This window comes from Danio rerio, chromosome 3 (assembly GCF_052040795.2).
Source record: "Danio rerio strain M-AB ecotype USA chromosome 3, GRCz13ab, whole genome shotgun sequence".
Lineage (NCBI taxonomy): Eukaryota > Metazoa > Chordata > Actinopteri > Cypriniformes > Danionidae > Danio > Danio rerio.
Window position 1 is genome coordinate 58,527,521 of NC_141023.1, and position 23,101 is coordinate 58,550,621.

General features: G+C 35.4%; 1 protein-coding gene across 5 annotated transcripts in view; it reads right to left on the reverse strand.

Annotated features, from left to right (window-relative positions):
• The window catches only part of dock6 (dedicator of cytokinesis 6), a 111,829-nt gene that overhangs the window by 9,434 nt on the left and 79,294 nt on the right, over positions 1-23,101 (reverse strand). For 3 of the 5 annotated variants that reach the window (XM_087245244.1, XM_087245243.1, XM_087245242.1), the window contains 16 exons: positions 22,806-22,988; positions 17,920-18,046; positions 17,742-17,826; positions 15,963-16,059; positions 15,718-15,852; positions 13,647-13,799; positions 13,392-13,550; positions 10,894-10,994; positions 9,804-9,996; positions 7,327-7,470; positions 7,074-7,205; positions 5,901-5,915; positions 5,389-5,514; positions 3,927-4,016; positions 2,792-3,028; positions 2,571-2,714 (listed from right to left, as the gene is read on the reverse strand). In XM_087245244.1, the coding sequence (XP_087101370.1) occupies positions 2,571-2,714; positions 2,792-3,028; positions 3,927-4,016; positions 5,389-5,514; positions 5,901-5,915; positions 7,074-7,205; positions 7,327-7,470; positions 9,804-9,996; positions 10,894-10,994; positions 13,392-13,550; positions 13,647-13,799; positions 15,718-15,852; positions 15,963-16,059; positions 17,742-17,826; positions 17,920-18,046; positions 22,806-22,988 (2,121 nt within the window). Of the gene's footprint in view, positions 1-2,570; positions 2,715-2,791; positions 3,029-3,926; positions 4,017-5,388; positions 5,522-5,744; positions 5,916-7,053; positions 7,206-7,326; positions 7,471-9,803; positions 9,997-10,893; positions 10,995-13,391; positions 13,551-13,646; positions 13,800-15,717; positions 15,853-15,962; positions 16,060-17,741; positions 17,827-17,919; positions 18,047-22,805; positions 22,989-23,101 lie in introns of all 5 variants that reach the window. The other 2 variants (XR_015481345.1, XR_015481346.1) reach the window with 2 other exon arrangements.

Below are 23,101 nucleotides of genomic sequence, written 5' to 3' on the forward strand. Positions count from 1 at the left end.
CATAATTTGTCTGATTATATAAATTTTATTCAACAAAACAGCTTGTTTTTTTTTTTTTAAGCGAAAAGCGCGAGTATGTCTGCGGTCTGGAGGTATTATAAAGTTGATGACGACAACATTGCCATAGCCAACTGAGATATGTAAACTGCCGGGTGCTTTAAGTTGAGCTGCTATTTGCTTTTATATTAGATTTTTTTTATATTTACTGTTGCACTGAAGTCCAAAAGTGAAGAATTGATGTTATTTATTACTTGTTTGTTCAAGCTTCCTCACAGAGGTGCTCTGTTTGTTAATAGAGATGTTGAATGTTAAAATAAAGGGAATTAAATAAATAAATAAGAAACATCCTAGATCTGTTTCTTCACACTTCTTTGTTTTTTAAAATCTTTTATAGAAGTATCGGATCAGGTTACAGTATCAGTAGATACTCAAAATCAAATGACTCAATCTCAGACTCGAGAGCAAAAAAACCTGATTGGGACATCCCTATTTACCGCATTTCAGAAAAACGGCCTCTTCCAGACTATACAGCCTAAAACGCGGACACTGATTCTGCATAATGTGCAGACTTTTATAATAGCCATTATTGGTTATGGCAGCACGGTGGTGCAGTGGGTGGCAAAAGCACCTCACAGCAAGAGGGTCGCTGGTTCGAGCCTCGGCTGGGTCAGTTGGCATTTCTTTGTGTAATTTGCATGTTCTCCCTGTGTTTGCATGGGTTTTCTCCAGGTGCTCCGGTTTCCCCCCAAGTTCCAAAAAGACATGCGCCATAAGTGAATTGGGTAAGCAAAATTTTCCGTAGTGTATTTGTGTGAATGCAAGAGTGTATGGATGTTTCCCAGTGATGGGTTGCAGCTGGAGGGGCATCCAATGCATAAAAACAAACGCTGGATAAGTCAGCGGTTCATTCCGCAATGGCAACCCCAGATTAATAAAGGGACTAAGCCGAAAAGACAACGAATGAATGAATTATTTGTTATTTAAATTGATATTAATTTGTGTAGGCTACTTAATATAGAGGAAAAAGCCCCAATCAGATAGAGAAATGTCTGCAGCCATGTCTTTGTTTTAGTAAAACTTATGCGTTATGAAATTAAAACAAATTAGTGTAAACGGAGCCTTAGTCCATCTATATTGATACAGAGCACCAGCGTTTCCAAACAAAACAACAACAAAAACACATGTTTTAAACCAAAAACATGTAAACACCACCTTAATGTAACCGGTCAGCTGTGAAAGTGTAGTGATAACTGTTATACCCTATTGACCTGTAGTTTCTAGTTTTAACCTGAATGCAGGGTTCCTACGTCTTCACGAACAGCAGATTCAAGGATTTTCAAGAGTGTTAGGCAAGTTACCTGAAAAATGTAGTGAGCTAAGCAATTAGCTACTCTACTTAAAATGTAACTTAACTACGCTAAAAGCTACCCCCTGGGAAATGTAGCAAGCTAAGCTAAACGCTACAAGGCAAAAGCAGCTCAGCTACATCTAAGCTATTTTTAAAATTTGCATTTTTAAATCAAAGCAACTAAAATCCAAGTCAGTCATATCTTAGTGATCAATAAAACTGTCAATGAAACATGAGGCATAATAGTTCAGTTCAGGTATTTACTGTAAATAATATGCTGTACAAAACAGAAACACATTATAGTATAACAGCTAAAACAAAAAAATCCAATAAAACCAGGTGTTACACATTTAAAATACTATAGTAAAGGGAAATATCTTGGAATAAAAATTTATAGTTATTGCATTTTAACATGTACTTCTCGAGGTACGGTCGTGAGGGATCGTGCTTCAGAAATAACTCCTCTCCCTCAGTCATCTTTCCATCAAGCAAGTTTCGGTTGGCGACATCACCAACCAGAGGTGGCAGTAACGCACCACAAACTTTGTTGTTGAACACCGTAAAACAGGAAAAAGAAGAAATCCTCATTCTAGCCATCATATGAATTTACTTTCACACCGGCCTCACAGCTCCCTGAATGTCGGTGCCGTCACCTATTGATCCGCGATCGGTAAATGTAGCTTGTGTGGACGATACTGCGCTACTTGACTAATAAAATAGCTTAGCTACTGAAAAGCTATTTGATTTAGAAAGTAGCGACGCTACCGCCAAGCTACTGCGTCACTACTTGTAGCGACGCTACTGCCCAACACTGATTTTCAAGGACTTTTTATAGTCCAATTAGTTTTAAATAAAGCACCTTTGTGATACCTACCCCTGCATATGTAGCACCTTGAAAGCCGATACTGTACTTAACATTTCTTTTATTATTTACATTAATGTCAGTAAATTACTTTTTTTTTTTTTAAGTAATGCATTATAATCAAATGTGGTTTCTGAAATATTGATAAAAATGTGCATTATATGTCAGTGTTTTTGTACAAGATTTAAATGTAAGATTTGGAATTTCACTTTCAGGAAATTTTACATACGTTTTAAAACAAATTTTAAATTTGTTAAGAATTTTTCTGTTTTTTTTCATTCTGTTGAGTTTGTTTTTAAGTACTATCCATGCCTTGATTGCATATGTCTGAAAGTGCTTTTAAGATCTTCAAGATGTTACCTGATTCACAGTGGTGCCGACACAACCCTGCAGCACCATCTGAAGCATCTTTGGGTCTGCAGGGTCCTGATGGGTGGCGAAGGCCAGTTCTTGAGTTTTCTTCTGCATGTCCTCGATGGCCACCTCCATTGGCATCAGGATAATCTGGAGTGAAAATACAATCATAAAGATCATATAGATCAGCAACTGATGGCTATCTGACTGAGAAAAGAGTCCCGCACCTCCTCTTTGTGGATGACGTTGATGCGGGTCTTGATGTAGGGAAAAGCATGTGAAGTGGTGAGGATGGTTTTGCGCTTGTACTGCTCATGAAGGTCTCCGTGAGCCCGGCCATCCAGCGTGAATGGCGTGCAGTACATGAAGGTGCGTAGGTTGTAGTTCTTGTCAAAGTATGTGATGCGCTCCTTCAGCTCGTAGGTGTCGAAGAAAGGCTCCACGTAAGTGATCTGAAGATAGGCCTGGTCCGACACAAACATTTACAGCATTGTTCAACATGGAGACCACATGTGCAAAACTCTGCCTGCTAGAACAGTTTCAGTATTCTGAAATCATTATGTAGCATTGGTTTGTTGACTAAAACTGGACTAATTAATTGTGAACATATTTGAAACAAAGCTAAAATAAATGTAGATGAAGAACATTTCCTACTGGATGAGAACAGTCTAATATAAAAGAATACTGGAAATACTAGAAAGTTAAAGTCAAACGAAAACATATACCAAATATATAATAATAATAATAATAAAAATAATAATAAAAATAAATTATATTTGGTTATAAAAATCTTTAAGTCAAATGTTTGAGGTAAATCTCCTCATGTGTTCTAGTAAATAGAAAAAAAAAATTCAACTTGCATATGCTGCTAAAATTTAATCACAGAAACTAGAATACAGCTTTTGATTTTAGTCTTTGTTGAAAAACACTTATATAAAGAAATATAAAAAATAATGTAAAATGCCTTTACTGTCAATTTTGATCAATTTAATGGGTCATTTCTAAATATAAGTACTTGTAACTGTTGTGCATTATACTGTACTACATTATACTATACTAAAATATAATAGCATTTCACTCATGATTACTTTAGTCAATTAAGACTCTAATGTTTGCAATTACAAATAAGGTCTTTATAAAATTAATGAAAGTTAACTTCAATGTACTCTATATTGAGCACTGTATAATATAAAATATATAAAGTCTTTAATACAGCAGTATAATAAACAATTGATAAACAAAATTATAGTGTAATAAATCTATTTTAAGCTAGATCATTATAAAGAATACTAAAGAAACACTGAAATAAACATAAAAGTGACTTTCTGATAAAAGTCTTCTGTCCAGCACAACTGTTCATACCTTATTGGGGTCCAGTTTGTTCTTGTCAACAGGGTTGGAGTCTTTGATAATCGCCACCACTTCATCACCAAATCTTTCAGAGTAAAACTCCTACCAAGAGAACCAGCATACACTTACAAACGATTATATTTATAGCATAATTTAAGATGCAAAGAGTCATTAAGTAAACTAATTGGTGGACCAAAGAGAAAATATACACATACACACACACACGCACACACACGCACGCACGCACACACACAAACACACACACACACACACACACACACACACAGACAGACACATATATGTATATACACACACATAATTTCTTAGAATTCAAAATAAAAAGTAAACAGGATTTCTTTAAAAACAGAACAGGCTTTCAGTTGTAAACATTTTAAACAACTGAAAAAATTAATAAAATAAAAATTCCCTGCACAGAAAAATAACATTTAAAACTGCTTCCAAATTATCCAATAAATTAAGCAGATAAAAATCTGAATGCAATAATTATTACATTTACATATTATTTATATTTATTATAATCATAATTATCAAAAGTACATTCATTGTAATTATCAATCAGCCAAATACTAGTATTGAAAAAAAAGAAGTCACAAACAATACCACTTCTTGTGCTTGAATGTTTTTTATACTCTCATGATCATCAATAAAATGTAGGTCATAAGTATTTTTTTATTATTATAGACCATTTCAATATTGTCATGGCACTGGTCTTTGAACATTTTCTGCTTGTTATCAAACTATTATATACTATATAACTGTAACAAAAGACAACTCCAAGACAACTTAAAGTTAAAACAGCTATCATAACATTATCAATATATGGCTCTTTTTGGATTCTCGGAAGCTAAAGAAATTAATAATGTAAAACAGGAAAAACCTTGGGACCGTTCTTTATGTTTACAACCCTCAAAATAACCGAAATCAACACAATTCTTGAGTTTTTTTGTGACAACTTCATTGTTCTATATTTAATCCACTTACATTTGTAAAAACAATTAAGTTAACTTAATGGATTTGTGTTGGGACAACATGAAGGAATTGTGTAAGAGCCAGCTTTTTTACAGAGTGGTTAATGCATTTACTAACATGAACAATATAGTTATTACAGTGTTTATTAATGCTAACATTAGTTAATGGTAATAAAGTTGTTCATTGTTAGTTTATGTTGACCTACAGTGGATTAAATAATGTAATGTAAAACAAGAATAAATCTTTAATAATTTTAATACAGGTTGAACTATGATTAACAAATGCTCTACAAGCATAGTTCATACTTACTTTATGTTAACACATACATAAACTAATGTAAACTAAGGAAACCTTATTGTACATTGTGACCAATCATTCATTCTTTTTTATTAGTGACAACAACAGTAAAAAAATATATATGTATATTACCAAAACAGCAAGGCTCATTAAATTCCCCCTTAAGTAAAAAAAAAAAAAAAAGTACCTCAAGTCTATGTGAGATTTCGGCCAGTTTAGTAATAGATGGCTCTTTATAGACGAACTCCTGCTCATCCAGATCTCCAAAGCGGCACCCATAGAAGCCCACACGAAAGTAGGTGCCAAACATCCTCTACAGCCTGAGCATTGAGGTCACATGTAAAGAAAAGAGTCACACAAAAGGCTAAATAACAGTGCTTTGGCCTATTTCACACACAACAAGCCCCAGGACACAACACTGATGCCATGGAGGGTTATGATGATGCCTTTCTGACTTCTGCCATTGTTGTGAAATGACCCTACATAAGTGTGTCAGAGATGGTCTGAAATTTGTGTTGGGCAACTGAGTTCATGTTCACTCACCAGAAAAACAGTCGGACCGCACAGGAGGAGTCAGATGAAGAAATAAAAGGAGATAAAGAGCAGACACGGTTAGTTTCAGAGGAGGAGAAAATTCCTTTGGACATAAACTGCAACATGTGGTAGAGAAATAAATACAGTGTGATTGAACAGCCTTACCTCCCATCCTGAGCTCTGCAAGCATGTGTGTGTGTGTGTACACACGGCAGGAGACACATCAGCACCGACAAGACACAGAGACAAGACATCCATCACACATCTGAACCACACACACTGCAATAACACAGAGCCTCAAGGCAGAGGTCAGCTGTTGATGTCTGTGCACCACAGACCTCAGGACGGCCTGTTTCCACTTCATTTACAGCTCTCATTATGCAGAACCACAGTCAAGTACAAGATATCAATTGCTATCATAAGGCTGCAGTACTTTTAAAACCATATACATTATAAATTAACCAATAATGACAACAAATACCTCACATTTCATTTAACACATTGTATTTTCGGGAAAATAAGTCACATTAGCTATGCTTCCATCCACCATTTTTGATAGTCGCATAACAAACATATGCGCATAACCGAGTAGGATAAACTTTTTATTTAATAAGAAAAAATGTGCATAAACTACCTGGGGTTCAAGCCCCGGCTGGGTCAGTTGGCATTTCTGTGTAAAGTTTGCATGTTCTCCCTGTGTTGGTGTGTGTCCGGGTGCTCTGGTTTACCCCACAGTCCAAAGACATGCGGTACAGGTAAACTGAAAAAGCTAAATTGGCCTTAGTGTATGTGTATGAATGCAAGAGTGTATGGGTGTTTCCCAGTGTTGGGTTGCAGCTGGAAAGGCATCCGCTGTATAAAACATTTGCTGGATAAGCTGGTGGTTCATTCCGCAGTGGCGACCCCTGATTAATAAAGGGACTAAGCCGACAAGAAAATGAATGAAGGAATGAAAGTCACAATTTGACCAACGTCATTAACACTGGCTCACTTCTGTGATTTTGTACAGAGCATTCCAGTGTTTGTAGATTTTAGCTGCAATATCTACAACTTATGGGTTACACCAGTATTTCTCAACCATGTTCCTCGAGGACCACCAGCTCTGCACATTTACCATGTCTCTTTAACCAAACACACCTGATTCATATCATCAGCTCATTAGCAGAGACTAAATGACCTGTAATGGGTGTGTCAGACAAAGGAGACATCCAACACATGCAGTGCTGGTGGTCCTCCAGGAACGTGGTTGAGAAACACTGGATTATACAACAGCATTATACAGGCTTCAATATTAAAGCCATATTCAGATGTTTAGCACAAACTCATAAGTCAACAAACCTGATTGTACACTTTGTTAAATGCGTCCTGCAGTTTGCCGTGCACCGAGGCCAGCTTCTTAAAGTCTCTGTTGGCCTCATGAATGGGACAGAGGATCTTATAAACCTCGTTTATGGCCTCGTACATTGCAGCCTAGAGGAGAGACAGAAAGAGTTAGCTTTGGTGGTGCAGATAGTGAATAATCTTTTTAAAATGTGTGTCGCTGACTTCGATGCTTGAGGTTTTTCATGAGTGACGTGACGCAAGCTCTCACCATGTTGAAAGAGGCAGCTGCCTGCTCCAGCAGTCCCACGAGGCCAGACTCACTGAAGTACTTTCCTGAACAGATGCCCTCCTCCTCCGGGGAAAGGATGTCATCAGACACCGCAGACTCCTCCAGAACATTCGATGAAATGCTCTGCAAAACACATTCAAAGTGTCTGAGATACCGAAAATTGTGACACTACACACATTTCATAATGATTGAATCAGTTACATGTTTTATGTTAAACAAAAATGGAAGAAAAATACAAAGCAAAATACGAGCTATAAACTTTTTCCTTACATTTGCATTTTCAATTTATTATGCTCCAAACATATATGTAAACCAATATATACAATGTATATAGGGCTGGGCGATAAAATCGGTATGGATATTTATTGACCAAACATCATTGTCAACATCGATAAAAAAAGAGGTAGGAAGGCTAGTTTTATGAAAATGTGGCTGCTGAGCACGCACCTTGGAAGCAATGCGAATAAGCTTAGGGTGTCAGTTTGTCATTTCCAATGGAGTGCACATGTTGTGCAAGCAGTACCGCATGCACATTTTTTCAGGTGCACGCAATTCATGTAAGTGACTTATCTGCTTCAGACTCTGCATTTAATATACACATTTCAGTAATAACAGCAGACTAATTACCTCAGACAAACAAAGGTGAAATTATAGGAGTTTTCCGAACAAAATTTATAAAACAGGAGAGTGACGGGAGATGGGTCTAAAATACGGGAGACTCCTGGGAAAAACGGGAGTGCTGGCACACATGAAAATGAGCTTGGTAGCTAGAAGCAGTGAGGAGATTGTAAATAAAAAAGGATGTAAGGATGTTGCAAGAGTGGCTTTTTGGTTTCTTTTCTTGTGCATTCCATCCACCAGCACCCCATCTGAAAGAGTTTTTAGCATAGGAGATAATGTAGTCTTCCACTTCACAATGTGTAATGTTACAATATGCATTTGAATAATGATGGCTGGTTTCTTTACTTGAAAGCTCAGATTTAATTATCATAATTTGTGTTGTTAACAGAGTTTGCAGTTTACTGTATCATTATTATTCACACATTACAGTTTGCTTTGATTGCGCAGCATTTACACTTTACCATTGCACACACTTTGTAACATTTTATTTATCAAGTTTAAAATTCTCTTTAACTCTAATGTTTATTTTATTATAAAGAGATCAGAAATTTTGTTTATATATATTTTTTGTTTTTGACTTTAAAACTATTTTCATTAGTAATGTTGGTAAAATAAAATAGCTGTTAAATTAAAAAAACCTAATATTCTAAATGGATTTTTAAAAATTATCAATAATTATCGAAACTGAATGATATGAAACATGATATTGTGATATTGATATTGCAATATTACTCAGCCCTAAATGTATAGTAACACTTTATTTTGGGCATCAGTTCTCATTATCTACTATAGCTTCAGTCTCAAATTTATAATGTGTTGCTTATTAATAGTAAATAAGGTATTTAAGTAACATAGGAAGATTTAAGGTCTGTAAGTTTAGGTATGAGATTCGACGCACGCATGCACGCACACAATTAAACAAAATCTGATAAATGCTTAAATGACTGATAATCAGGTATTATGAGAAATTAAGGACTAGTTTTTTATTTAGTTATTAAAGAATTTAGTCAAAGTAGCTAAAAATAATAAATTAGAAATGCTCAAGAATACAGACATCTTGATCTACTATATAAAAACGTATGTATTTAAGAGAATTAGAATTAATTAATGTTCTGAATTATTATTCAGTATTAAGAGTATTAAACTGAATGATGTGCTTTCTATTTATGACTGAGAATAGCTATTCTGAAACAGCATAATATAGACATCAAACATTTTTGGATGTTTTTTTTTTATTATTATTATAAAAGGCATAATCACCAAACTAGGGTGCCACAGTGGCTCAGTGGTTAGCACTGTTGCCTCACAGCAAAAACGTCACTAGTTCGAGCCCCAGCTGGGTCAGTTGGCATTTCTGTGTGGAGTTTGCATGCTTTCCCATGTGTACAGGGGTTTACTCCGGGTGCTCCGGTTTACCCCACAGTCCAAAGACATGCGGTACAGGTGAACTAAATTAACAAAATTAGCTGTAGTGTATGTGTGTGACCGAGTGTGTTATGATGTTTCCCAGTACTGGGTTGCAGTTGGAAGTTCACTGTGTAAAACTTATGCTGGATAAGTTGGTGGTTTATTCCGCTGTGAGGCACGAAGCCAAAGGAAAATAAATGAATAACCACAAAACTATATGTATAAATGCCATTCTGAATAATATGATATCAGTATAGGCTGATACATACTGTATAGTGTTATGCGTGTTTCATTACAATTTTCTTCTTACATAACTCTCACAAATTACTTTATGATTTTATCAACATGGGTGATATGCTAATTTATACATGCTATTTTTATTTTTATTTTTATTTTTTTTATTATACACACGAACACACATAACATACCTGGAAGGAGACACAGCCGATAGGGAGGTAGCGGCAGTCTTCAAGCATGTTGAGGTACTCGGCCACCAGGGCGGCGCTGTGCACAAGACAGTGAGCTGCCTCTGCATGATTGCCTTTTTCTGAGTGCTTCCCTGCCATGTTCTGCAACCAAGTCAGTCTCAGGTCTGGAGAGTTCTGATAGCCTTTAGCAATCCTACAAAGACAAAAGAGCCACTAGCACTCACAGATCATGAGACACACCTGATGTACAGTTGAAGTCAGAATTATTCGACCCCCTGTTTATTTTTTCCCTCAATTTCTGTTTAACGGAGAGAAGATTTTGTCAACACATTTCTTAACATAATAGTATTAATAACTCATTTCTAATAACTGGTTTATCTTTGTCATGATGACAATAAATAATATTTGACTGGATATTTTTCAACACACTTCTATAAGTGGTTAGGCTAATTAGGTTAACTAGGCAGGTTAGGGTAATTAGGCAAGTCATTATATAACAATGGCTTGTTCTGTAGACTATAGAAAAATATATAGCTTAAATGGGGCTAATAATTTTGACCTTAAAATGGTTTCTAAAAAATAAAAACTGCTTTTATTCTAGCCAAATTAAAACAAATAAGACTTTCTCTAGACGAAAAAATATTATCAGGCATACTGTGAAAATTTCCTTGCTCTGCTAAACATCATTTGAGAAATATTTAATAAAAGAAAAAAAAAAAAAATCAAAGGGGGGCGAATAATTCTGACTTCAACTGTATTGCCCCATTCACACAGGGCTTCAGCAATAACTCTTGAAAGAAGGCATGTCTGAAGTTTATCATCATAGCAGCGTCATCCTATGAAATTAGTCCGCAATAGGCCACTGTCTGAACTGGTGTATTTGCATACAGCAATCTGATTGGCTGGCGCTTGAAAAGTTGAGCAAGTGCCAACTTTTGCAGCGAGCAACGCCTCTGAAGCGGCGCCGGATCCACAATGCAGTTCGGCAACGCCTGACGTCACCCATTCAAAGTGAATCAGAAGCGTTGAAGCTGATGCCCCATGTGAATGGGGCGTATGTGTGAGTGAAAAAGAGAGAGAGGGTACTGACCTGTACATGAGGTCTATGAGCATCTCTGGGTCCTGTTGGTGCTCCTTCATTTTCACAGTGTCAGTGAGGATCATGTGGAGATTGAAGACCAGATCCTGGACCTAAAAAGTTGACAGAAAAAAAGCTAATTACATGCATATTAGTACAGAAGCACAGTTCCTTCACCAAATGTATTGCTTTAAATGGGTCATGACCATCCTTTTTATTATTTTGTTTCTTTCTCTCAGGTCCACTTATAGTGTTATGAAAGTTTTAAAATCACAAAACAATGTACAATTACTTTTCTGTCCTGTTTAGACTCTGTCATCAGAACACACAGTTTGAAAAGGTGAGGCAGATTAAAGATTCTGAAGTAAATGCCAATTGATATGATTTGATAAAGTTTTTATATAAACACTTTGCCTAATATTTGTGACAAAAGGAAGGATACTCAAAAATAGTGTTTCCACAACTTGGCACTGTACAGCATTTACATCAGGGTCTCTCAATGTCTGGACAATGGTCTGAATTCAATACAGACCTGCTTCCATTTCATATTTCAAGAGCTCTAATTAAAGAATTAATATTGTGATCTGATATTGTAATATAACACTTTGGAAAGCATGCAAATTACAAATAAACTTGTAATTTTTTTTTGTAATTTTTATGCCTTTTGGTTCAAAATAAAAAAAAATATTTCTGTGTGACTGTTGTCAACAGATCCAGTCAGCTTATGACGTTTGCCGTAATCGTGCCACACTCTTTGACACATTTGAATGTGTGAGAATGTCAGTGTGTTTCCAAAACATTAGCCGATGAAGAAAATTCGAGTTTTCAAAGAGGATTGGACCGAGACGTATGGATTAATTTTGCTCCAATCAATACAAAATTGTTTTGCTTCATTAATATTAAGATTTTGGAGATTGAGGAGTTAAGTGGACAGTGCAAATGTTAAATGTCACTTTGAAACTAAAGTTTAGGGAGCTGGTATCAAACACAGTGTCATTTCTCACATTACACTGCTCTGTATTTTGCACCATGTTACTTTTGACCTACCTCTTGTTGCTTTTTCATAACAATTTGCTGACATTTAGACCCCGTTTACACTAATGGGTTTTAGTTTTAAAACGATTTAAGAATCAAAACGATCCGCGTCCACACTAGTGATTCACACAGCGTTTCTGAACAGCTCTCCGTCTACTTTAAAACAGAAAAAAACGCACATCACGTGACCACACACACACTCTAGCATGCGCTGCAGCGTGCTTTGAGCACATACCCATATGAGAGCTGTGCACATCGGACTGCTCATCAAGCATCTCCCGCTGGATCTAATCTCACTAAATTTGTTAACATGATATTTCATTCATCTTGTTGTCTATATCTAACAACAAATTCCCCGACTTTGGTCTTTTGAATCTATTAAGCTACTTGGTCTAAGGTAACGTGTTTTGGATGAGTGCAAGTATGAGTTAGGTTAATATCTTAATTAATGTCACCGCGGACACCGATTCTGCACAATTGACTGATTGCTTGCCTTCATTTTTCTCTATTGTATAAACTTATTGTACGTTATACTTTTAAAATGGCCATTATTGCTTAATAAAACTGATGTTCAGTGAAAGAGAGGGTATGTCTCGTATTTTCGATGAAAATGAAAGGAGGCAGGAATGTTATAGGCTCTGTTTTGTTATAAATATCCACACAGTGAAGATGATGCTCATATATGCAGCACGAGGCTTCAACATTTCTGCTGTCTGTTCAGTTGCTAATATCAAAATAAAAATTGGCAGTTCCTCACATCATGTTTTCATTTTATTGTTAAGACAGTGAAACAGCATAGCCAGTGTGATGTGAATGACTTTATAAAGTACATTCGGGATACAAAGTACATTCAGATGTCTCCATTTTCCCCCATCCATACTGAGACGGGAGCAGTATCGTTTTGAAAGAAAATGGCCTCTCCAGCGTTTCCAAAACGCTCTGTTTTCAGGGCTCAAAAACTCAGGTGTAGTGTGGACGGATGGCGTAACCGTAGCAAAACTTTAACTTTTTAAAACAAAAACGCATTAGTGTAAACAGGGCCTTAAACTATCTCTTGTCATTTTGACACTTTTGCTCTTTAGTTATTGATTTATTTCCATACAAAATGCATTTTAATGTATGTGCATGTTTATTAACATCAAAAAGTTGTTACAATTTTTGACTTTTTTTTAGACTTTGAGAATATCTGATTTAGAGAATCTTTTGTGGAATCCTGCTTTTTGCCTCTCAAAACTGACCTACTTCATGCATTAAATGGTGGGTGGAGCTAATCAGGCAGTGATGTAAATGTGGGCGGTGATCTTCAGCAGAGGTGGAATTCAGCAACACTTTCACATATTAAGTGGCTCATTCCACAAACAGTTGTTTTGGCAGACTGGCAATTTAAGAATATTTGATTTATGAGTTCATGACCGCTTTAAACATTTAGTAGTGCTGGCTGTTGTGATCCCTTGTGGGTTTTGAAACTGTGTTACCTGCTCAGGGAAGGGGGAATCTCTGAGCTCTAGGTCATCCTCTGCATACGTAAGAATTGTTTTCAAGGAGCGTCGCAAATGTTCTTCATTAAACGTTTGAGAGGTTCCCACGAGTGAAGACAGAGACATGGTGACCTGCATCTTTACACGGGCAAAGTTCTACAGAATGGGAGGGAAAAAACACAGCAATTCACTTGTCACATTTAACCTTTTTCTATAAGCCAAGTTAATCATCTGGGCTTTTTTGTGACTTACGTTTCCGATCTCGAAGTTCTGTCTCATGAGAAGGTAGAGCGAGGCGCTGGCATGGCTGCGGACAGAGCTCACGCTGCTGCTGCAGTGACGCAGTAACCGCAAACACAGATCTGCACAGAGCTCAGTGTCCTCTTCAAACAACATCTCTGGAAACTACACAAGCCAAAAGAAGCCAGAGTTGACCTGAACACTGAAAAAAAGCCTTCAAGCTTTACAATTAAAAAATAATTGACAGAGACACACAGATGGTGTGTTTCACTACATTTTTGCACCACTGGACAAAATGTGAATCTTGCAAGTTTCACATTTGAAATCTTGTTTTGACATTGCTAAGTAGTTTGTATACAAGTGTAAATTTAAATAAAAAAATCCTGAAAACATATGCATCACAGTTTCATTCTGTCATTCAACGTTTCACCAAGTTAAATTTAAAACTTTAAGACCATTATAAATTTCATTTTAGACTCATACAGGGCTAAAAGTATTTTTAATGGGAAAAATTGAAAAAAAAAATGTATATATCAAAAAAAAAAAAAAAAACCATATATATATATATATATATATATATATATATATATATATATATATATAAATTTATTTAATATAAATAAAATGTAATATATATTACAATAATATACAATAATACTAATTATTAAATAATAAATTGTTACATAATTTGAATATTTGTCAGCAACATATTTGAAATAATGTCTCAAAACAAGCAAGCTCTAGTTGAATACTGTACATACACTTGTTTTAAACATAACCTTTCATTCAAATAAAACAAAAAAAAAAAAATGTTTTCAAAAATGTAAAAACTATAATAAACTAAATATATGCACAAAAATCTGTCAAGGGTCATGTCCTCAGCAGTAAAAACATGGAGAACTATTAAACAAATGTTATTGTAAGAAAAATAACATAAAAATATGCTAAATAGAGGTAAAAATAACATTTTTAAATAAAAAGTTACACTCTATTGAGGTAGAATTTTAGTGATGACGACCAAATTGAATAGCTATACATGAACAAAGGAAAATTAAGACCCGTTTAAAATAATTTAAGACCTACAACACAATATTTCAGCAAATTTAAGACTTATTAAGGTCTAAAATTTAGTTTTTGAGATTTAAGACATTTTAAAAGCCTGTGGACACTCTGGTTATTAATTAGAAATGTTTCTTTAGCAGAAAATTATTATATTAGAATGAATAAAAAAATAATGAAGCTGATAATTTAGATTTGCATCACAGGGATAAATAAGATTTTTAAATATATTTAAACAGAGAGCAGTTGTTATTAACTGTAATGCTTTTTTTTTTTTTTTTTTTACAATAATACTGTATTTAAAGTATTTTTAATCAATTAAATGCAACCTCTGTGAACAAATGGAACCTTAATACAGATATTTCCACAGAAATATTAAAAATATATAAAAGTTAAATTTAAAACGTATTTAAACAGAATTTTTTTTAAAAATTGTTTTTATATTTTAAAATATTTATAGTATTTCCGAACAAATGTATGCTAGCTTAGCCTAAATGACTTCCCTCAAAAACTTTTGAATGGTAATTTCACAATTAATAAAAATACTTAATAGTTTTCGGCGCTAATGATGTAGTGGAAAGTGTGTAGACACATGCACTCCAGTGCTCATGGTGACCAGAGTTTGATTCCCGCCTCGTGGTCCTAAGCAGATTCTACTGCTCCCAATGCTTTCCTGTCAATACTTTCTATAGTCCTATCCATTTTCATCCATCCATGAAAATCCCCCAAAAATATTGAAACATCAATAAATAAATAAAATACATGATATTAAGTAAGATCATCTAAGAACATCTAAACAAACAATTACTTTCATTTTTTTCAAATTCAATATTTCTTTTTGAGACAATATATAAAAATTATGCAAAAGACTTATTAAATTATTCAATCATTTAATAGATAACTATTTCGTCTGATTATTCTGGTGCAGAATGGGTGAAAATTTCAACATTGAAATATTGAGTATAAGAATACAGAATGCATCAATATTTAATCTCCGGAAGCAGCACTAACAACAGACACAAACCTTGTAGACTAAAGCTCTCTGTGTACTGAAGCAGTGCTGCAGGAAGAGGGCGCTCTGGTTTCCTGCCATACTGTGAAGGAGGACCCTCAACACTCCACCCAGAACACTCTCCTTCAGCTCGGACATCACCACCGTCTGATAAATACGCACACACACACACACCCACACATACACATTAACTACATGATGATGACGTCATACTATTGGAGTAAACACATCCAAATAGTTGCTTCAAAGGTTTTTACTTTGACAATGATCTCCAGTGTGTCGAGGGCTATGAGAGCCGCTTCAGTCGCCAAGTTTCCATCCACCACCGACTCCTGCTCCACCTCTGCCTTCGTTCTGCACAGAGAGAGTGTTTACAGTAAGCTATTCATAGTGGCCATTGGGCAAACACACACACACACACACACACAAACGTACACGTTGAGACACACATGCAGAGGCACCCACACAGAGACACAGATACAAAAACAAGCATAGATAAACACACCCAAACAAACATGCATGCATTGACATGCATATACACACAGCGACACACACTAAAAAAACGGGACACAAAAAAAAACAGACACAAACAAAAACACACATATATACACATACACAGTGACAATAAGACAAGCAAAGAGAAACACAAAAATGCACTAACACACTGAGAAAAACTCACGCAAAGATAAACACACCCAGACAGACACACATGTATGCATTCACACGCACACATACTCGCATGTACACACACACACACACACACAGACACACACAGACACACACAGACACACACAGACACACACACACACACACACACACACACACACACACACACACACACACACACACACACACACACACACACACACAAAAAATGGGACACAAAAAACAGACAAAAAAAAGACACACTCACACACAGAGAGACAAACAAAGAAATAACAAACACATACACAAACATATACAAACTTATACATGCACAGACAAACATACATACCCAAACATATTTACACACGCACATAGCCACACACACACAGGCACACAAGAAAAATGAGACCCACACAAACACACACATACTGAGACATACACACAAACACAGATACAAAAAAGCCATATACAAAGAAAAAGAAACAGAGACAGAGACAAAGAATAAATGAATGAAATAAAATTTACTAAATAAAGATGAATAAATAAATAAAAATTTTAATAAAATAAATAAAAATAAAATATGTATAACTAAATATTTATTTAAAAATAAAATAAAAGGATCATTTTAAACAAACTGATTATTTTAGTTTTTATTCTAAAATGTTGATCATTAAATGTACAGTTTATTCCTATTTATTATTTTTATTGATACATGTATAATATGATATATTGAATATATATTTATATATTTTTTTAATTACATGTATATATACAGTTGAAGTCAGAATTATTAGCCCCCCTGAATTTTTAGCCCCCCTGTTAATTTTTCCCCCAATTACTGTGTAACGAAGAAATTTTTTTCCAACACATTTTGAAACATAATAGTTTTATTAACTCATTTTTAATAACTGATTTATTTCATCTTTGCCATGACAGCACATGATATTTGACTAGATATTTTTCAAGACACTTCTATACAGCTAAAAGTGACATTGACACAAGTTATTGCATTATAAAACTGCTTTTATTCTAGCTGAAATAAAACAAATAAGACTTTTAATATAGACTAATATATATTATATATTTATATATTCTTTTGTAATTTTATATATATATATATATATATATATATATATATATATATATATATATATATATATATATTCTTTTGTAATTTAAACTCTACAGATGCTTTGGCAATACATTTGTAAGAGTTGTCATACCAATAAACAATTATTTAATTGAATTGAGAGAGAAAGACACACACACGCACAGTACGTGCACCCTGTGAATATGCGTCTAAGCAGGAACAGCAGCTTCTACGCGTCCAGTGAAAGTGTCAACAATATAAAGACACCCAGAAATCAAGAGACACGGAGGAAAAGACATACTTGTCCACTCTGTCTGCATTCTGCCTCCAGTGAGTGACGTTCTTCCTCCAGCGCACATTTTCCTGTCCTCCATATGGACTGCGCTCTGGGGTACAGTGGTGAATGGTGAGTTTAGTTTGTTTTGTCGTGCCTTTTCACGTTTTTCTTGCATATAAAGCAAGAAAGTGTGTGTTTGTACCTCTGCAGCGGCGGACCATCTCTTGTCTTGCTCCAATAGTGCCCAGTATGGCCTCCTCAAGACGGGCCTTCATGTCCTGAGACTTCTTAAAGGTCAGGCTGTTGATTCTCTCCAGAGCTTTCTTTCCCTGACAGGAGGCACAATAAATCAAGATGTGTGAACTTTGGGAAACACACACATCTGAGCTATACAAATAAAAACCTCTTAATGAAAGGGTAACATAAGATACATTACACAAAAATAGTTTCAAGAAACTTGAATGATTTCATTTATTTTCAGTTTATTTTCCCCTTGTGGTTCACATTTACAGGGTTTCTGCAGGTTTCAGTCAGACTTAATACCTTTTCAAGATCCTTATGGATAAAATTACAGACTTAAGCTGAGATCACACCGCACTTTTCTCCCTATAGACTTCCATTCATATGCATTAGACCGAAAACGCAAGATTGTGCACTAAGTTTTGCATTTCGCTGCATTAGAAAGTTCATGCTTGGTAAACTTTGACCTGCAAAAGCACATCACATGATTGCGTGAGACCAATCGAAGATCAAAACATACTCTGTACAGAAATTTCAAACATGGACCGACGCTTACTTTTTTTTTAATGTCTAATCATCTTGTTTAATCCCGCCTCTTTTCACAGTGCTGTACAACAGAATTTCGCATGCACAAACTCTAGTGTGACCGCAGCATTATACAGGGTTAAACACTAAGCATTTTTTATAACAGCTAGTAGAAAAGATTTTAATTGTTTCCTTCCAAAATAAATCTAATTTTGTTATTTCATAGCCACATATTTTAAATAATGTGTCACAACAAGCAAACTCTGGTTGTACACATGCTTCAACATTTTGTTATAAAAAAAATTATGATACTACCTACAAGCCAATATTTCAGTGAATTTAGGACTTTTTAAGGCCTAAAATTGAGGTTTTGAAATGTAAAATATTTTAAGACTTTAAGACCTTGCAGTAAGGCTGCACGATTAATCGGAAAAAGATCAATTCAACCCCCCACATGATCCTAATACTTCAGCATTTCTATGATTCAGCCAGATATATTTTCAATGTCAGGAGAGAATCATTTCCACTATCGCGCCTAAAGCAAGCGAGCCAGGGCGAGCCAAGGCCAGTCGCATTTCCACTGTCACTTCCAAGCCTTATCGGGCCAAATTGGGGCTTTCTTGGGTTCAGCGGCCGACCTTTTTCCGCTGCTGAATACCTTGGGCCAAAGAGGGCCAACTGAGGCTTTAGGGTGGAGTGAAAAGAGAGGCGGAGTTTAAGGCGGACACAGTTTTCCGATCGCACACGAGTACATGCGCCAAAAAAATAAGAGAAAAAAAACATTTAGCCTTATAGACTAGGGTCTTTTTGCTTATAAATCGCCCTTATGTTTTCCTTTTAAATGTAAGGCTGTTGCTTAAAATAATAAAGTTTTAGTTGATAAGTGCATGCATTAAGTGATAAGCGTTGCATGCGCCGTGGGTTATGCCGGTCACTTGATGCAGAAGTATAAACCAGGTTTTAGACAGAGAGATCCTCAGAACTCAGAACCAAAGACCTAAAGACCTGAGAAAGGATCAGACCCAAGCAAAGAAACCTCAAAGAAAGCAGAAAGCCAAAAAATAGTAAACCCCAGAGACCCAGAAACCTCAGGTCAGAGAAAAGCTTGAACCCAGAGGACTCCAGGGAGCAGGTGAGGAATCAGACGAAATGGGTTAATCGCACAGCTCAGACATTCCCATCTCTGATACCTTCTTTCCTTTCTTTTCCATCGAGAGTCTAACGTTAGTTAAGTTTAGTGCGCCGCAAACCAGTAGTCCTCACAACTTGCACTGTTGCCGCTTCAAACTTGAAACGACCGACTCCACTCCACTCCAAGCCTCGCGAGGACAAAGAACAACCAGCCAGCCATGTGCTCAACAGAGGGAGCTTCTTCACATCACATAGGAATGCAAGTAACACTTCCATCTGAACTGGTGTAAACTAAATGCAACCCTATATAGGAGGGTAAATTGATTCATTTTGGTTTGCTTGGTTTGGTCTAACAAAATCCGAGGTTTTCCATCATTACATTCTCTCAACCTCTCACTTTACTTTCTTTACTCTTTTCTACACTTGTATGAATGTGTGTTTGTGTTAGGTGCTAGTTTCTGTTAAATTAGTCAATGAAGTTTAATTTTGTATAAAGAAAGGTGCCTGTGCTAGGGGTGTAACGGTTTACAAAAATCACAGTTTGGTTTAATACGACACAGTGGTGTCACGGTCGGTATGTTTTCGATAAAGCAAGGAAAAAAAGAAAAGAAAAAAAAATACAGAAGATTTCTCTGATTTAATGTATTAAAACTAACATCATAAAAGTATGATCTTGTTTTTGTTTTTTTTTCTTTTACTTTAAACAGTGATAGAGCTATACTTCTGGGGTTTCTGCTTAGCAGCAAATAAAACAAATCCTTTATACTCAAAACCAAAAAGCTTCCTAAAAATGTATGTAATATTGAAGTAGTTACACAAATAAAAAGAAAATAACAATTTAGTTTTGATATGGAACTCAGTTTCAATCTATTTTTAAGTTTTTTTTTTTTATTATTTTCAGAAAGATGAGTGTCCACCTTTTCTTCAGACAGCAGAGATCTGCTTGATTTGACTGTTACCTGCCATTTTAGTGGGTCTGAAAGCAGGAATTATTTGACTTAAATGGGTTATGAAGGAATAATGTAACAAGGCTCTATTATATTTAACTTTTTTTTTAAACCCGAAATTTCCACTACAGATTAAGGTCTCACAGGGCCCAAGATTAACCTTTTTTTCTTGGTACCACTGGTACTCCTAACTTCAAAAATGTAGCCACACCAGACAAATTTTAGTCGCACCCATCAAAAATGACGATTAAATAAAGGATTAAATAACGTTAGAACATCTCGTGCTTAAAATGTAAAGATTCAGGGGCCAACACTGTTACCTGAAAACTCCATCCCACCGGCTTTACTGTGAATGCTTTAGTCATAACGGACTTTAACTACTCAAAATCTTTTATTCACTCTTCGAAAAGTGTAAATGCTGGACTGACATTCAGTACATGATCACTAATCAGACCTGTCATTAGTTGTAACTCTAGCTGGTTTCTAAAACTAAATCTGTCAGTGTTGTTTTTATTCTCTCGGATCCAGACCTTTACATTTGTGTGACTGTAGCACCCTGTCATCGGAACTGAGTGATTGACAGCAGATATAAACCAATGCATTTGCGTTCTGCTTTAGCGCAGTGGGCCAATAAGAAGAGCTTGAAGGCGGGGCAACCATTGAAGCCTTTTTTGTACTGAATCGTTTTGTTTGCAATGCGTACCGTTACACCCTTAGCCTGTGCATTTTATGAATCCAATGTCTTAAAATTTGATCTTGCTACCCTGCTTAAACATAAATAGTTTTATTTTGATAGCAATAGCCGTAATTAGAGTCAACTGTCCGTTCAAATGATCGATGGACGATGTTCGGATTTAAAGAGTCGATTATTTTGAAGCCCCGTTCAAATGAATCTTCTTCCCTTTGAGATAATTCGCTATATTACCATAATTTTGAGAATTAACAATAATAATAGCCTACTCATATTAACTTTTATTTTACATCTACAGAATTGTGAGAAAATCGTGATCTTTATTTAATCAAAATAAGAAAATTGTGATTCTCATTTTAGCCAGAATAGTGCAGCCCTACCGTACCTTGCAGACGCCCTGATTTAATGTTTGTAAAGTGTTGCACAAAAAACACTTTTTTGCAGGTTATTTTCCACCCTTTTTTGGCCTTTGGAATTAAACAGGATGTTCAGACAAACAGTTTTAAACTGGCCCCTCCTCAAACAGCATCTTTGTAAATCCTTAGACTGTGAAAGATTTATATCAAATAAATCCTTGGAAAAAATTGTCACACAAACTTTTCAGTAGCAATGGTTGCAGATAAAAAAAAATACTATTATCTGTTATGTCTACATTATTTATAAAAATGACATTTCATTTTACACAATATAATGTTTACAAATGAATTTGGTGTTTCACAACCTAAAGCCTAAGTGAAAACACACACACAACAGAGCATGATATTTGACTGTTTTTAGTAAACAATTACTGTTTTTTTTGGCCTAAAAGAGTTAATCCAATAGTTTTTATTTCGACAATCATTTTAAATGAACAATTCTTGAAGTTTATTATAACTAAACTGTCTTTTTGGACAGCTAAAAATATATTTTAGTTTTAAGTCGGAATATGCATTGTTGTGGTAAAAAAATAATCTAAAATAAGGAAAAAACGCTTTATAGAATTTTTAGGTTTAATTTGCAATTAAACACTGCATGCATTACATAAAGTGGTATATCTCTATGTCTATTAGAGATGTCTGTCAGTATGGTTAAAAAAATCACTATAGTATTGACTATGAGACATATTAGTATATTTTTCTGTGGGTGTCTGACAACTGAAAATAGATCTGGCAGCAGATTTCACAGCCTCAGTCACTTTTTTACCTTGCACCTCTTTAACATGTATTATTGTTTATTTAGGATGTGCATTTACATTCTGATTCCAATGCCTTATTTTTAAATTTTTAAAATCACTATAATTAAATGAAATATTCTTAGGCATAAAAAATTATGTGTTTTCTGAAAGAGTGCACTTGCATTGTGATGGCATTATATAATGAGTGGCATAAAATGGTCTTAAAATGACAATAATATAGTTTATCGCAATATATTTTGGAGCAATATATCGTAGGACAAAAAAAATCCTACAAATAATGCATTATGGAAATGTCATTATTTCCCTAATTCTAATTAAAAAAATGCATTTAAATCTTTATCAAATCCATCCTGATCAACAGGGAACATGTGTTAATGTACCTTGTATTCGAAACAGGACAGACAGAGGTGGAGCAGATCCAGCAGACGGTTGATCTGTGGCACAGACAGGTCTGAAACCCATCGCTCCAGCAGCCCTGCATCAGCGTTCTTCCAGACCCACAGAAAACACACCAGCAGCGTCCTGCTGCACTCCGCTGAGAGGACACCACACTGGCGGCCAGCCTGATGGAGACACAAATAAACCCACATTTAAACACAGACCAAACACAACAGAGCCGGGCCCCATCGGACACCACATCCGGCACGCACAGAGGATGTCCTTACACACCCGAGCG